General features: G+C 41.3%; 1 protein-coding gene across 2 annotated transcripts in view; it reads left to right on the top strand.

The window, feature by feature from the left end:
• EYA2 (EYA transcriptional coactivator and phosphatase 2) overlaps positions 1 to 15,624 on the top strand; it is a 310,430-nt gene that overhangs the window by 273,368 nt on the left and 21,438 nt on the right. For both annotated transcript variants that reach the window (XM_085619407.1, XM_085619408.1), the window contains exon 11: positions 12,990 to 13,048. In XM_085619407.1, the coding sequence (XP_085475533.1) occupies positions 12,990 to 13,048 (59 nt within the window). The remainder of the gene's footprint in view (positions 1 to 12,989; positions 13,049 to 15,624) is intronic.

The raw sequence follows: 15,624 nt of genomic DNA on the forward strand, positions 1-15,624 counted from the left end.
TAGGCACGGTAGAGCATCAGACATGTCAGAGCTTCACTAGTGGTGTAAATACATTCCACGTGGATTAATTGCATGCATAGTCGCCTTTTAATGAATATCACGCAAATCGTCATGGTGATAGGTACGTACGGTTTGTCCAGCATGTCCTAGGTGTGTCTATAAATATATATTTTTTAAAAATAATAAAAAACAGTGGCCGGCCCTGGGGATTGGGGTCAAAAAAATATAATTAGGAGACAGGCCCTGGGGGATGGGGTCATCAGGGCCAATAAATTAGAATAAGAAGGGGAACCACACAGCCCCCCCTTCTTAAAAAAATAAAATAAATAAAAGACTGGCATCGTGCCGGAGGCCATGCCCCCTCCATGCAGCACTCTGCAAACGCGCCCCCAACAGGCATCTCCAGTATGCGCCAGGGAGCTGCGCTGCAGACAGGTGTTCTGAGGCCAAGCCCCTTTTTACACCTCTCTGCAACGCAGCTCTGTGGCGCTTACTGGAGGTACCTAGTGGTCTAGTGTGACCCTAGGGACCCTTAGGATTCAAGGGGACTTAATCTCTCAACTTAGAACAGCCACAGGGCGCGTTTACACAGTGGTGAAGGGAGGGGACGGGGCCTGAGGTGACGTGTGCAAACACGCACCATGGCACGTTTTAAATTGGGGATATAATTTCCCTTCAATACTGAGGCCCCCTGGGGGCTAACTAGCCCACCAAGTGCTTCCAGTAAGCGCCACTGAGCTGCATTGCAGAGAGGTGGTCCAGGCCGTGCCACTTTTTACACCTCTCTGCAACGCAGCTCTGTGGCACTTACTGGAGGTACCTAGTGGGCTAGTTGGACCCTAGGGACCCTCAGGACTCAAATGAACTTAATCTCCCAACTAAAAACGGACACAGGGCGTGTTTACACAATGGTGAAAGGAGGGGACGGGGCCTGAGTTAACGTGTGCAAAAACGCCCTGTGGCCTGTTTTAAGAGGTAGTTTTAATCCCCATGCCCTATTATATACTAGGGGCTTATAGAGGAGGTAAGGCTAATCACAGGGGGACCCCAACGCATAATGTTCCCTAGTGTATGTAGGTGTTTTCACTGTATTCTAAGTGTCTTTTAACATAGCACTGGCTCTAGGACTGGTTAGTCAGACTCAGTTACCACAAGTATCCGTCTGAAAAAGTTGAGGGTACAGGATGATTTTGCAACAAGGCTTCTTTCTGCTCTTCTTTTTGTTCTTTCTGCACGTTATCCTTCTTCCTGCACTTATCTTCGTATTTGAGGACTTCTGTTGCTTCTTTCTGCACTTCTTTTGTTTCTTTCTGTGCATTTTTTCTTCTTTCTTCACATGTCCTATCTTTGTAGGCATAGTTAGAAATTAGCATTTAAAAAACCTTTGAAATTAACAGAAAAAACCATAGGTTTCAGGCATGTTATAGTTAGGAATTAGCATTTAAAAAACCTCAGAAATTCACTGAAAAAACCATAGGTTTCAGGGGTGTTATAGTTAGCTGGACTTTTCACTTGTACAAAACCATTGAAATTCCCCCGTTATAGTTAGTTCAGCTAACTATAACTCGCGTGCCCGCAATGCACTGCTGATGACGTCACATATTACATCACTCATGACATGGTCAGTGACATCACTCATGACATCACTGATGACATCTCAAATGACATCACTGATGACATCACTGATGACATCATCCTTGTGATAGAGTGGCAGACCTCCTCTCACCCTAATATAACCTTTCATACACACATTCAAAAATAGAGACTAAAATTTTCAAAACAATGGACATACCAATACCAGTTACCACAACCTCTTCAGTAATTCTAAGATCCACATACACATCCACTCATTCACCAACAGTCCAATACAGTCACTCATACATGTACTCACTCATCATATGTACTCATACACCTATACATCCTGTTACACAATGCCACTCATCCATAGAGTTACTCACACACATAGTCACTCATGCTAATAAAGAATCAAACATACATTTACTTGCATATACAGTTATACACACACCACCACACTTACTTCTACGGAAACTTACACATACTTAGTCTTTTAAACAATCACTTATAGAAACACATACTTATTCATACAGGAACTCTTTCAATCTCTCACTCTCACATATACTCACATATATACACCAATAGTCACATATACTAGTTTAAAACATATGTAGTTACTCATAAAGACACTATTGAGACAGTCATTCACTCACTAACACACCCATACACACACTCATCCACCCATACAGTCCTGCACACATACTGTGTTCAACACATACAAAAAGTGAGTCACTCATTCATGCACCTATGCACTACATAATACCCCCACCGAACCATGCAGACACTCAGACTGATACTCAAAAAACCAACTAATAACCTATATAGACACCCATGTAGCTACTCACCAACCCATGCAGCCACTTATACACAAAGTGAGAGACTGATACAGATATTTACATATTTAAACATTACTCACTAAGCCATGTATTCACTATGATACACTTAATCAGTCAGTTACACAATCAATTTTTCAAAAACAAATCATCCATTTAGACACTTATATACCCATTTATTCTTCCATCGACCTTGAGATATACATATATAAAACATATTTAATTTTCAGAATAACACACATTCACTGGATGATGTCATCAGTGATGTCATCAGTGATGTCATTTGAGATGTCATCAGTGATGTCATGAGTGATGTCACTGACCATGTCATGAGTGATGTAATATGTGACGTCATCAGCAGTGCATTGCGGGCGCGCGAGTTATAGTTAGCTGAACTAACTATAACGGGGGAATTTCAATGGTTTTGTACAAGTGAAAAGTCCAGCTAACTATAACACCCCTGAAACCTATGTTTTTTTCAGTGAATATATATATATATATATTCACTTAAAAAACCATAGGTTTCACACAGGTTATAGTTAGGTGGATATTTCACTCGTAAAAAAACAATGAAATTCCCCCGTTACAGTTAGTTCAGATAACTATAACTCGCGCGACCGCCACTCTATCACAAGGAATTTCATTGGTTTTTTACGAGTGAAATATCCACCTGACTATAACCTGTGTGAAACCTATGGTTTTTTAAGTCAATATATATATATTTATACCCAATTCTTCACGACGGAAGAATAAACGTCTCGCACTCCCGTGGGATTTTGCAATTTTTCCTTATTTTTCCATATTCATTGTTATTGTAAATGGAGTAAGGGTGATGGACCTATGCGTTCCGGTCTTAACATAAGACCTTGTTCACGATCCTAAACAGCGCTTGGAAAAAAGCCAGTAAAGTACTTTTAAGTTTAATTACGTCATTTCCTGTTGGTATCAAACATGCACCCCTAAGTATTATGGGAGATGTAGTGTCCCATGAATTCTCTTCATTGTTTTTTAGTTACAATAGTGAAGAATGCTCTTTTGAATAACCATTTTTTTCAAATAAACATTTTTTAAGACATTATATAGTGAAGTGCAGATTAATTTTGTGATTTTAAAGTCCAATTGGCTCACAAGTTCATTTACTAGTTTTACATTTATTATGTTTGTTATGTTTGCAGTTCATGTTGTCCACCCCTCCAGTGGGTCAAACACATTTTTTCTTCTTTCAAATGTATGTACATTTTCAAACCCTCTGGTAGGTTGTGATTCCATGAATTCTTTGGAGCCCAACAAAAACTTAAAACGACTTTATACAGTTATCAATTTTACATATGTGCTCAGTGAAAATAAAATGTATTTCTGCATCTCATTCCATCAGGGGAGTTTAATTTATCAATTATAAATGAATGTAGAGTTCTTCTGATTGGTTAAGGCCGTAAGGTGTTAATGTTCTCATTTTAAGGCTGTGGCGTGATTCTTTTCGACAAAGAATTTTCTCTCTGTTGCCACCACGCTCATTTGGTGGCACCGTTTCTATTTCATAGAATTTGAGTAGCTTCCAGTCGATATTATGGTTCTGTTCCATGTGTTTTGCCACCGCATTTGATCTATCCTTGTTAACGGTGGCTCAAACGTGTTCCAGTATTCTCTTTTTCATCTCACAAATTGTGCTGCCCACATATCTGAGTGAGCACGGACATTCAATCACGTACACTGTGAATTGACTATTGCAGGTAATTAGTTCTCTGATTTCCCACATTGTATTGTTGGCCATTTTGACTTCTGTTGTTGGTTTAGCTATCTGACACACCTTGCAGTTGTGACATTTGACAAACCCCTTCGTTTTCAGCCATGATTCGTTTTTCTTCCTTTTATAACGGCTGTGGACCAAACGATCCTTTAGATTTCTTGCTCTGCGATATGTTATGGTTGGGTGTTTGCCCATTAGCTTGCCTACAGTGTTGTCCAGCTGTAAGATTTTCCAATTTTTGTTGAGGATTTTTGATATCGCTTTAGATTCTTGTGAAAAATCCATAATTAGTCTGATCGGTTCAGGTCCAGATGATGCATTCCTGTTCTTTGGGATAAGACACTCCTGCCTTGATCTTTCTTTTGATTTTTCAAGACATCTTTTGATTATGTTTTTGTTATATTTTCTTGCTTTAAATCTTTAAGCAGTTGCACTGCAAATTCTTTGAATTCTGAGGAATTCGCCATATGGAATGATTGAAATTAATGATAGTTGGTGGAAACTTGTGGCCTGTAATGTGGCGTTCATTGCTGTTGTTTTTCAATGGAGAGTTGTTTGGATTTGAGTATCTTTAATATAGATTTCAGTGTCCAGGAAAATCACCCTTTCCTCACTGATTTCATAGGTGAAGTTCAAATTTGATGCACTGGTGTTCAATATCTCAAAATACTCCTGGAACTCTGACTCCGTGCCATCTCAGATGATCAATAGATCATCTATAAATCGTGTCCAACTGATGATCTTGTTCACGAATTTGTCATTAGGTAAATTCCATGCATCTTCATTTTCCCACCATACCATCGTGAGACAAGCATAGCTGGGACTAAAAGAAAATCCCATTGCGGTCCTCTTATTTTGGCGATATATCTTCTCACCAAATAAAAAGATGTTTTTGGTTAGACAGATTGATATAATCTCTTCCAACATTTTATTATGATCACTCAAGTGGATGTTTCTTTCTTGACGGAAGAAATCACATGCTTTGAGTCCCAAGTCATTCTCTATGTTCGTATAAAGAGATATGACATCCATTGTGATAAATATATACGTCTCCTGCCAGGGTGTATTTTGTAGTTTTCTTAAAAGATCACCCGTATCTTTTATATATGAGCTGAGTCTGGCTACAAAAGGCCTTAGGAAGTAATCTATGTAGTTGGCAATCGGCTCCAATAAGGAGCCTTTGGCAGACAAAATAGGCCTACCGGGTGGTTTCTTTGAGTCCTTATGTAGTTTTGGTAGAAAATAAATAGTGGCCATTGTTGGATGATCCACAGTTAGCTATTTTCGTTCCTCCTCATCAATCAGATTTCGTGATGCCCATTCCACAATTTTTTCATCTAGATCTCTTTTTATTTTCATTGTTGGATTTATTTTCAATTTTTCATAGTATTCAACCTCTCTCAGTTGGCAGTGTGCCTCTGTGGTATACGCTGCCCGATCCCAAATTACCACATTTCCGCCCTTGTCAGCAATTTTAATTTCAATTTGGTTGTCTTGTGTAAGGCTTTCCAAAACATCCCTTTCTGATTTTTTCAGGTTATCCATATACTTTGATCTTTTTAGTTTCTATAAATCCTGAATAACTGCCTTCTGGAACAAGTCTATTTTTTCCCCGGTGTCAATTGGGGATAGAATTTGGAGTTTGTTTTTTGGCCACTTAGGCCTGCTCCTAATTGCAGCCACGCTGGTTGTAGGGAAATATCCTCACCCTCTTGTGCATTGAGGTTCAGTAAAGTTAAGACATTTTCAGAATCTTTGGCCAACAAAGTTGATTCCGATTGTTCAGCTGTTCTTATGCGTTTTTGTCTATCCAGATTTTCCATGTGGAATTTTGCAAGTTTGATTTTTCGAATATACTTGTACATATCAATCCTTGTTTGCGCCAGATCCATTGATTGTGTGGGAGATAAATATATGCCACGTTTAAGTAGCGATGTTTCTGCTTCGGATATTTTCCGTTTTGACTGGTTTACCACCTGTAATTCATCTTTTAATGATTCTTCTTTTGTCGCATACTCCTCCTTGTTGTTCCTATTTTCTCGGAGGTCCTGCTTGCACCTTTTTCCTCTTCTCTTTGGTTTTTTGGGGCCCAATGGCGCCCTCTTCCTCTTCCTCTTTGTTATTGTTGTGTCATCCGATTCTGTTCCCACTGCCTTTGTTGTAAGACAAGGCGCATATCCCCTAAAAAAGTAAGCTTTGCATTATCAGATGATGGGTCTGTTTCCCCTTCACTATGATCAGTGGATGTTAGAGATGAGAAACTACTGGAGGTACCCGCCGCAGTATTCAAATTTACTTGCTGTTTGAAAGAATCGAATTTTCGCGCAAACGTGAAGATGCGTCCTTCGACATAATCTATTGTATCACGTGGAAATTTTGTTTGTTTTCGTTGTCTAACCACATCCTCATGTTTGTCAATCTTGCTTTCTAAGTCGTCTTTAAATTTGATCATTTCTGTATTTAATTTTAATGCTGTTATTTCTATTTCCGTGTCATATTGCTGTTCCTTGATTTTTTCCAGGCTAATCTCAATATGTTTGACCAGTATATTCATTAAACCCAAAGATGATGTCAGAATATAATCTCCCCATTCTTGTAATAGTTCATTTGTGGAGTCTTGATGACTGGGCATTAACATTATCCTCAGGCCTCTGGGAACACATTGCACGTCTATATATTTTTTTAGGGTGATTAGTTCCCATGATTTATTTATTTCTTTCCTACTCAACTTTTCCCACATCCTTAGTTTGCATTTTTGTGTCCGTTTTCCCAGTTGTATTTTTCAGTTCAGCCTCATTTTCTACATTGCTTTGTTCAAGTGCTCTTTTGAAAAACCATTTTTTTCAAATCAACATTTTTTAAGACATTATATAGTGAAGTGCAGATTCATTTTGTGATTTTAAAGTCCAATTGGCTAACAAGTTCATTTACTAGTTTTACATTTATTATGTTTGTTATGTTTGCAGTTCAGAAACATTTGAAAGAAGAAAAATGTGTTTGACCCATTGGAGGGGTGGACAACATAAACTGTTATAATGTCTTAAAAAATGTTTATTTGAAAAAAAAGGTTATTCAAAAGAGCACTTTTCACTATTGTAACTAAAAAATAATTAAGAGAATTCATGGGACACTACATCCCCCATAATACTTAGCGGGGCTTGTTTGATACCAACAGGAAATGACGTAATGAAATTTAAAAGTACTTTAGTGGCTTTTTTCCAAGCGCTGTTTAGGATCGTGAACAAGGTCTTATGTTAACACCGAAACGCATAGGTCCATCGCCTTTACCCTAACAATGAATATGGAAAAATATAGAAAAACTGCAGTAGCCCACCGGAGTGCGAGCCGTTTATTCTTCCTTCGTGAAGAATTGTGTTGAAATATATTAGCGGCCTGGTTCAACCGCGGGCCCACGCACCCACAACGAGCGCCTCAGAGCTCGTTGTGGGTTGTACGACCGTAAACCATATATATATAACCAAACTCCTTCTCGATTTGCCAGGTTACATATAATGTTTTTTACCGTGAACTCGTTGTAACCATCTCTTTAAATTGTCTTATTTCTTTTTAACCACTGTACAGCATATTATTTACTGGAAGATTTTGCATGTATGCGTGAACATTAAGGGGCCCAATCACTGACGTCACTTTTAATTTTTAGTTTTTCAAAAATGTCCACAACTGCAAGCTTTCATGTAACTACAACTTGAGAAAAAGTCTTTCTTCATGCCTTGGGCAGTCTTTGAGCTTAGGTATTTGTCTGTAGTTGCCCATTAGAACACTTTTCATATCCTGTGGACACCTGCAGTGTTCTGAGATGTTTAGGTCCGGATTTTGTCTGCACAGCTATACTTTTTGTCAGCAAAGATATCAAACAGACCAATTCTTTCAATGTACTTCAAGTGGGGTTTTGGATTCACCCCTTTCAAGCACTCACCTTCTTTGTCCTGAGACCCTTTGCCACTCATGCCTTGGCTCCTCCCACTGGAGTAGCATCTCTCAGATAATGCTATTGTATGTTTAGATATACCCTCCCACCTCCACTGGAATGCTTGCATTGAAGTACTTTAAAGCTGTTTTGCCACTTCTACTAGCTCCTTCATGTGTATCTCATTTCAAAGTGTTAACACTGCATGTTTTAGGATGTTAAGTCCAGATCGATTGGTTTGCCAATGCTTGTTTCAGTTACATATGCAAGTAGTTCTATGATATCACTTTATAGTGATTTGCGTCGCTAAGAGCGACCAAGTTCAGCACAACACTTAGGGCCTGATTATGACTTTGGCGGACAGATTACTCCATCACAAATTTGACAGATATCCGTCCTTGCTATTACGAATCCCATTATGTTCCATTGGATATAATGTAACTCGTAATACGGCGGATGGGATATCCGTCACGTATGTGATAGAGTAACCTGTCCACCAAACTCGTAATCAGGCCCTCTGTGTTCAGGATTGCCCGAAACTATTACTGTGCCTGATAGCTTACAAGATATGCTGTTTATCCTGTTCCTTAAACCTATTGTCCTGTGGAGCACAGGGAGGGATTACTCTGGTGGCAGAGCCTTAGCAGAACAGATGGCAGCGGCAGCACAATAATAGCCCGCCTATGCGCATTATACCAATCAGGCCATAAGGCAGAATGCTGCGTCAGCAGAGCCAAACAATGTGTGGATGGGATTGGTGCCAGGGGGGAGAGGCTAGTCAGACACTTTTGAACTTTGGGAGGTTGTGAGAGAGTAAACAGTAGATTTGGTGCTTATAAACTGAGGTCAAGATTTACACAAAAAAAATGTGTACTGGTGTACACAACATGCAAAGCGGCGCAAACAGCAGCAGTGGGTAACTTTTGCGTTAAAAGTTTTTTTGCGCAGAAAGATGATGCAAGACCAGCTCTAAATGGTTCTACGTCACATAGCGCCAGGCACTAGAAAATTGATGCTAAGTGGGCAGAAAGGGGCAGAAACAGCACAGCATAAGCAGAATGTACATATTTTATGGCAAAGAGTTTATTAAAAAGAGGTCAGTATTTGCCATATAGGCACAATAACGTTGAGGATATGATAAAAAGAGAAAAAATATCTAATTTTGAAAAGATGCATCCCTGTTAAAACAACCCAGCTGTTTTGGCTTCCAGCCTTTTGGCTTTGTCAGTTCCTTTTTTGTCATGTTTTTTCAACTCTTTTCTGTTGCCCTCCTCAATGTAGAAAGAAAAAAGAAGAGTAACTAAAAGCAAAAATCTCAAAAATCACTCATTGCTGTATTAGTCCCCTAGAACTGAAGGGAGCTACTTTGTATGCGGATGTACTCCTTGTAAAAAAGAAGAACGCTGTGACTTGTAAATAGGTTAACAAAGTGGGCTGACAAATTGCCCAGCGCCTCGTGTTGTAGTGGGTGAAAGAAAAACTTAATTGACACAATGGCAGGTCAGTGGATGAAAAGGACTGGCTGAAAGCCCCTATAAGTAAGCATATTAGTCATATAATTTTAGTACACGCAAAAGGTGTTAACTTCTGCCAGACCCAAAAAACAAAATCACATACAAAAAACTCTACTTCAGACTGCAATTCTAATGTGAGTTTTTGCTTGTGGTTACTGAAGAGCAACAAAATGCACATTCCTCAAGATGAATTTGCATACTGGCATTGGGAAAACCAGGAGGGTCTGGCCTTTGAATTTGGTGCAATGGTTCATTTTATTTTTTATTGCAAAGTTATGACACAAAAACAAAAAAGGCATGGCAACCATATGCTTTGCAATAAAAAATATGGATTTTAAAAAATAAGAAAAACTGTTCCATATGCTTTTAGTAGGACAGTACCAGTGCTTCCTAGCAAGCAGATGTACTTAGAACAGGTACGAAAACCCTTTTATGGTTGTAATGCACATCACAGAAAAATATGTCTCCGTTTTGCGCAAAAGACGTAGAATTAGCATTGAATCGCTGTAACCTGGAGACATAGCTGAAAAACAAAGAGTGACTAAAAATGTTTAGAAAGGATAAATGGAGAGGAAAAGCATATGGTATTAGACCACAAGCCTAAGTGCTGAAGTGCTCTTCCTTTTAGGTGAAGGTGAATGTGATCTGGAAAGTGCCTTCACTCATAGCCCAGAGGAATCAGTAACTGCCAGTGGTGGCTTGTAAGTAACAGGGGCGGGGAGGGGGCTAGAGAAAAAAGAGACTTACCTGCTCGTCGCCGGTAACCAGCCGCAGCCTTTTCTTCATCCTCGCTGTTCTGCTGGCTCCCAGGCTCCTCTAAGCCAATCACGACGCTGCTGTCACCATGACAGCAGCCTTGTGATTTGTCTGAGCGCCATGGTTCAGCGCTCAGACGGAGACTGACAACCTGTGCATTTTCTCCATCCAGGCTGTGCTTTACAACCCAGTGGAGAACATGCAAAGTGCGCATGACTCTTTAGCTGGCCTGTCAGGGGAGCTCAGTCCTGACCCGGCTGAAAGACACTAAAAATAAAATGATAATAACTTCTGTTATTATCCTTTTATTTATCCTTTTGCACTGCTCTAAGAACAGTGGGGCAACGTTCTTCCGCCTTAGTGGAGGAACCGCCACTGATGACTACAGTGGGACGACTTATTGATCCTTGCTATATTCTGTGGTGGGCAGAGGCAAAATGTGAATGACATCAGAACAAACCAGTGGATATGAAGAGGGCTATCCCAAAGCCCTTTTTAGGTATGAATGTATTGTTTTTATTTAGGATTTTTGTTTCATTACATATGGTTGGCAAAGCAGGTAAAGCTGTCACTAAGCCAGACCTAAACAAAATAGCCCTACCCTCAAGAAGTAAAACACGGCTTCCATCCTTGCTCTGCAGAGGATAACATTTCAGTAAACTGATCGGGTTGAGGGTTAGTGTGGTTGGGCGTGGGCTGGTGGTCGTGTGTGGGGTTAGGCGCTGCAGTGAGGTTGTGTCTAACCCCGCGTCACGCCATTTTATCAAATCAGAAACGCGATAGCTTCTGTTGTCACACTTCAGGGCTGCGAACAATGCTTTCGCAAACGAGGAGAGCAGACCTCCCCCACACATGCCATTCTCCTGACACAACCCCAAGCACAATGCAAGCCAAACGGAGAGGGCTGTAACAATATTATCCCTCCGTGGCTTTTTATGGCTTTCCTGTGGCTATGGCGAGTGTTTTCTTAATCGCCGCCGAGAGGCGAGAGCAGTCTGGTGCTGATTTGGGGCCTGTAGGCCCGGGTTTGTAAGGATGATGTTTATTTGCGGATGTAATGAGGAAGGAACTGCGGGGATACAGACTGGATTTCATTTAGTGCCTAATAGCTCCTGGGAGCAGCGCATCTCTTAGAAAGGCGGTCGGGCTGGAGTGGCGTTCTGTTTTCTACAGCAGGCCTGTGCTCAGCACACAACCCCAAGTCTTCCAGGCGGTTTAAAGAGCAAAGACGGGAGAGGCCGCCATTTGGAGGTTCCCTGTGGTGTTTGTTAGGTGATGTTGGATAACAAAGGTTGGCAGAGCTCAGTTCATCGACCTTGAAAGCATGAAGTAGAAATGAGGTCCCTCCGAATTTCAGCAGGCTCGTACTAAATTGAAATGGGCATTTTCACGGTAACTGGATGTGAAGTAACACATCGGCGATGCAGTAACCAGAGGCTACACTACTTTGAATGCTGTCTGAAATTTAGGGTCACTTGATTACACCAGTGGTTAATTTGTAAAAAAAAAAAAAAAAAAAGTGCCGGGGCTCTCGTCAGGAGGCAGCTTGCACCAGCCCATTTCTCCTGTTAGTGCCGCCTAAAACAGAGCCTACTACTAACCAGGAAGCGGTGCGAGGATGTGGCATAATAGACGGAGCTGCTGACTTTGGAGCTAGGGAACCAGTTTTGAGTCTCGGCATCGGCTCAGCATCCTGTGATTCAGAGCAAATCACTTAATCTCCCTATGCCTACCAAAAATCAGTGTGTTCTAAACTGATGCTCATGAAACTATAGCGCCGGTGCTGAGCACCGGAAGCCACCGGCTCAAAATAAACACTGGCCTACACTAACTTGGACTGGGAAATAGCAATTTACGGAAGAATAATTTTGATTGCTAGTTCTACTACAAAGCCTGAAGGACTTTTAAGTAAAATATACCGTGTTTATAGGCGCAAAATGCAGGCTATAAAGCTGGTATAGATTTATAAACTTTTAGAATGGCCCATCGATTAAGGTTACAATGTTCTAAACCTAGTAGGGAGAAATAGAAAGACAAACATTGGAATGTTGGCGCAGAAGGTTAATATTAGGATTTATTGATCCTCTGACACAGTATTGCCTTCAGTGGAGCTCTCCACATGCGCATGTTCTAATATAGAACAGGGGACTGGATAAATGTTCATTATATTTTACATTATAAACTCTGAGTAAACATAACAGTAGAGTGAACTATATAATGCAAACTGAAGTGTACATCAATAGTAGTTTGTCAAGAAAGCGTAGTTATATGTGTGATTTATAGAACAATCACCTTAGAAGCTGGCACCGATCATCGATTACACTGAGCGATTGTTATCCTTATTACCCATTTTTTGATTTGTGATTATTGTCCATACATTTCTGTCATGCATGTATACAATACCTTGGCCACCCCTGCTTCAGAGAATTCTGTTCATTTTCTTGCCAAAGCAGTTGCTCCACTTCTAAGTAAGATCATGAGTAAATTTGCCAAAATGCGCTTGGGAACATTGGCAGTGCACGGGGATCTCGCTTGGGTTTCTCCGGCAGTATCTGCCTCCGAGCGCTCCTTGGCATCTGAGACCCTGTTCTACAGCTTCAAACTAAACTCCTTATTGTTCTTCTTGCGTTTTTCAGGAGTGCGACCAGATACACATAGATGATGTGTCTTCTGACGACAATGGGCAAGATTTGAGGTGAGGAATTTTCCGGAAACCTAATCTTCAATCCAATTATTTCACGTATTCATAGAGACAGCTGGAGGCTAATTCATGGTGTGAATAACATTATTGGTCATGCTGTTTCCTCCTACACATGTTAAACGATTTATGAACACGCAAGGGTATTAATTCACTTTGCCTTTCAGCTGTGGAAGCATTTCAGATGCCCTATATATTTTAAAGTGGAATATAAAGAGCATGAAACATCCTTAAAACCATGGTTATCCCTCGCACGTCGAAGAATAAAAGAGATATTCGGTTACTTTCCATAGGTTTTGGTTTAAACTAGGACAATCTTGATAGCAGCGTCATTGCCGTCTCTTTGTGATTTTTATGTCTTTCTGTCTGTATTTTTTCCTAGGTTTCAAGTACCTTCTTTAGTTTTACTCAGGAGATTTGGCTTCTGAAATCCATTGGTCAAGACCATAGATTAACTAATGGCTGTATATTTTAGCAATTTTCAAGTTAAGAGTCAGCTTCTTGCCTTAATATACTGATTGAGGGGCAGTACTTGCTTCTATCCCATTGCCTAGAAATTGGTCCTTGCACTCTTTCCCCAATCTTCTCTTACAGCTTAGAAACAAGAGCAGTTTGAGTGTTGAAACTGCAGTGCCCGGAGAAAGAGGGAGGCTTAGCAGGCCCCGAGTCGGAGACTTATTACCTAGCGGCACAGCTGCAATGGCTTATGCAGTGGCTAGCAGGCAGAGCAACCCTGGGACACAAGATGGGTCAACTAGTCCCTGAGCTTCCACTGCTATTCCAAGTGAGCCTGAAGGTTGGCCGGTCCCCGACTGTGGACACCACCAAATTCAGGGTGCTGCAGCGCTACTGGAACAGGTGCTTACGGAAAACAAGTACACGAGTCCCGTACTCACCAGATATGTCCCTGGGTGTATTGCACATATTATTACACAGTGGGAATGGAAGGGTCTAGACGAGGGGATGGCGGCAGGCGCAACACAAGAGTGTGAGATTTATTTTGTGCCTAGGAACTTCTCCCCTTTGAGGATTTGCACTCGCAATTTGACCTACCCCAAGTGCATTTCTGATACACAGTGCGGTTACGGCAGCGATCAGAAAGCACTGGCGGGCGGGCACCTCTGAAACATCTCATCATAAAAGTTGCTCATACATTGTCACATCTTCAGGCACCTTTAAGGCGGTTTCTTGTTTATATAAGACAATGAGGGAAGACATGTTACAACCGCTGGACATATTACGGAAACGATGAGAGAATGACCTGGGAAATCCGATACCTGAGGGCGACTAGGTGACTGTATTAGACCAGGTGCCCAAGATATTGTGAAATGCCTGCTTCAAATTGATTAACTATTATGTGTTCTACAGGGCGTACCTCACCCCGGGAAGGGTGAATAAGTATTTTAATACATCCGGGGCAACTTGCCTGAGATAAGGGAGGATTGGGGCCGAATCCCTATATATGTTCTGGGACTGCCCATTGATAGAGGTCTTCCGGGAAGAAATCCCAGTCACAGACATTACCCAGAAGGAGGTCCCTAAATCCTTGGGGCACTGCCTGCAGAGCTGGTTCACACACACCGCTAAGACTAAAGTGAATACCAGGTTTCAGGACTTAGCCTTTATACTCACTAAGAGGGAAAGTACAAGAAATTGAAAAGTTACCAGGGGGCCCGAGCAATGGTATGGCATAGGGAGCTTGAGAGCTGAGTGAGAGGTCCTGTTCTGGGAGGCCCAGAGAGGAAAGGCGCTAGTGGAATGTTTGAGAAATCCGGATTCCCCATCCATGGCGGTGTCCCTGGCATCCAGGGAGCACCGACCCCCTGATTTGAGTAACTACTACAAGTGCCCCCCTCTACTTGCCAAGGGCCCTGTATGGCTACCCTCCTGCATGCTGTGCCGCCGGTCCCTTCCGGCACCTTACTACATAGGCCAATTGTCCCTGTGAAGCATGAATTTGTCCTGCTGATGAGAGAGCGCGACTAGGGGAGGGAGAGAGGAGGAATGGGGGAATTGGGGAAATTGAGGGGAGAACTGCGAGATATTTAACTGATTTGCACAGACCATTTGCATCATGACAGTGATATATGGTCTGATGTATCACGTGGTTGTATAACTCAATAAAATTTGTTTTAAAAAAAAGAGCAGTTTGAGCGATTATCCTGTCGCTTTTCACTCTTGCGCAGTCCGAATCCTCCATTTTCGTGCTAGTAGTGTAGTCAGCTATTCACATCTGTCAAACGGTGGCAGACCTAGCTACTGAAATCAAACCTGGCCAGTATGGTTCATCTGTTTGTCATCAATATTGCTGGCTCAAAAGGTAAAAAATAAAAACACAACATAGCGTGTATTTTTAAAGCATACTAAAACTAAAAAACAATGTAGCTACTATGTAAATCTAAATTAAAATTCCATCCAAAAGGATCGGACAGTCTAAAATTATATGCCGCCAGCCCCCCCATCCCCTAAACTCTGGTTGTCCTCTACAGTTTTACACACTTTGTGTAGATACCGTTTTTCTCACTACAGGCGATGCTGCTTCAATGTGTTCCATTCCACTCCTTAGATTGGGG

This window comes from Triturus cristatus, chromosome 7, assembly GCF_964204655.1.
Source record: "Triturus cristatus chromosome 7, aTriCri1.1, whole genome shotgun sequence".
Taxonomy (NCBI): Eukaryota; Metazoa; Chordata; class Amphibia; order Caudata; family Salamandridae; genus Triturus; species Triturus cristatus.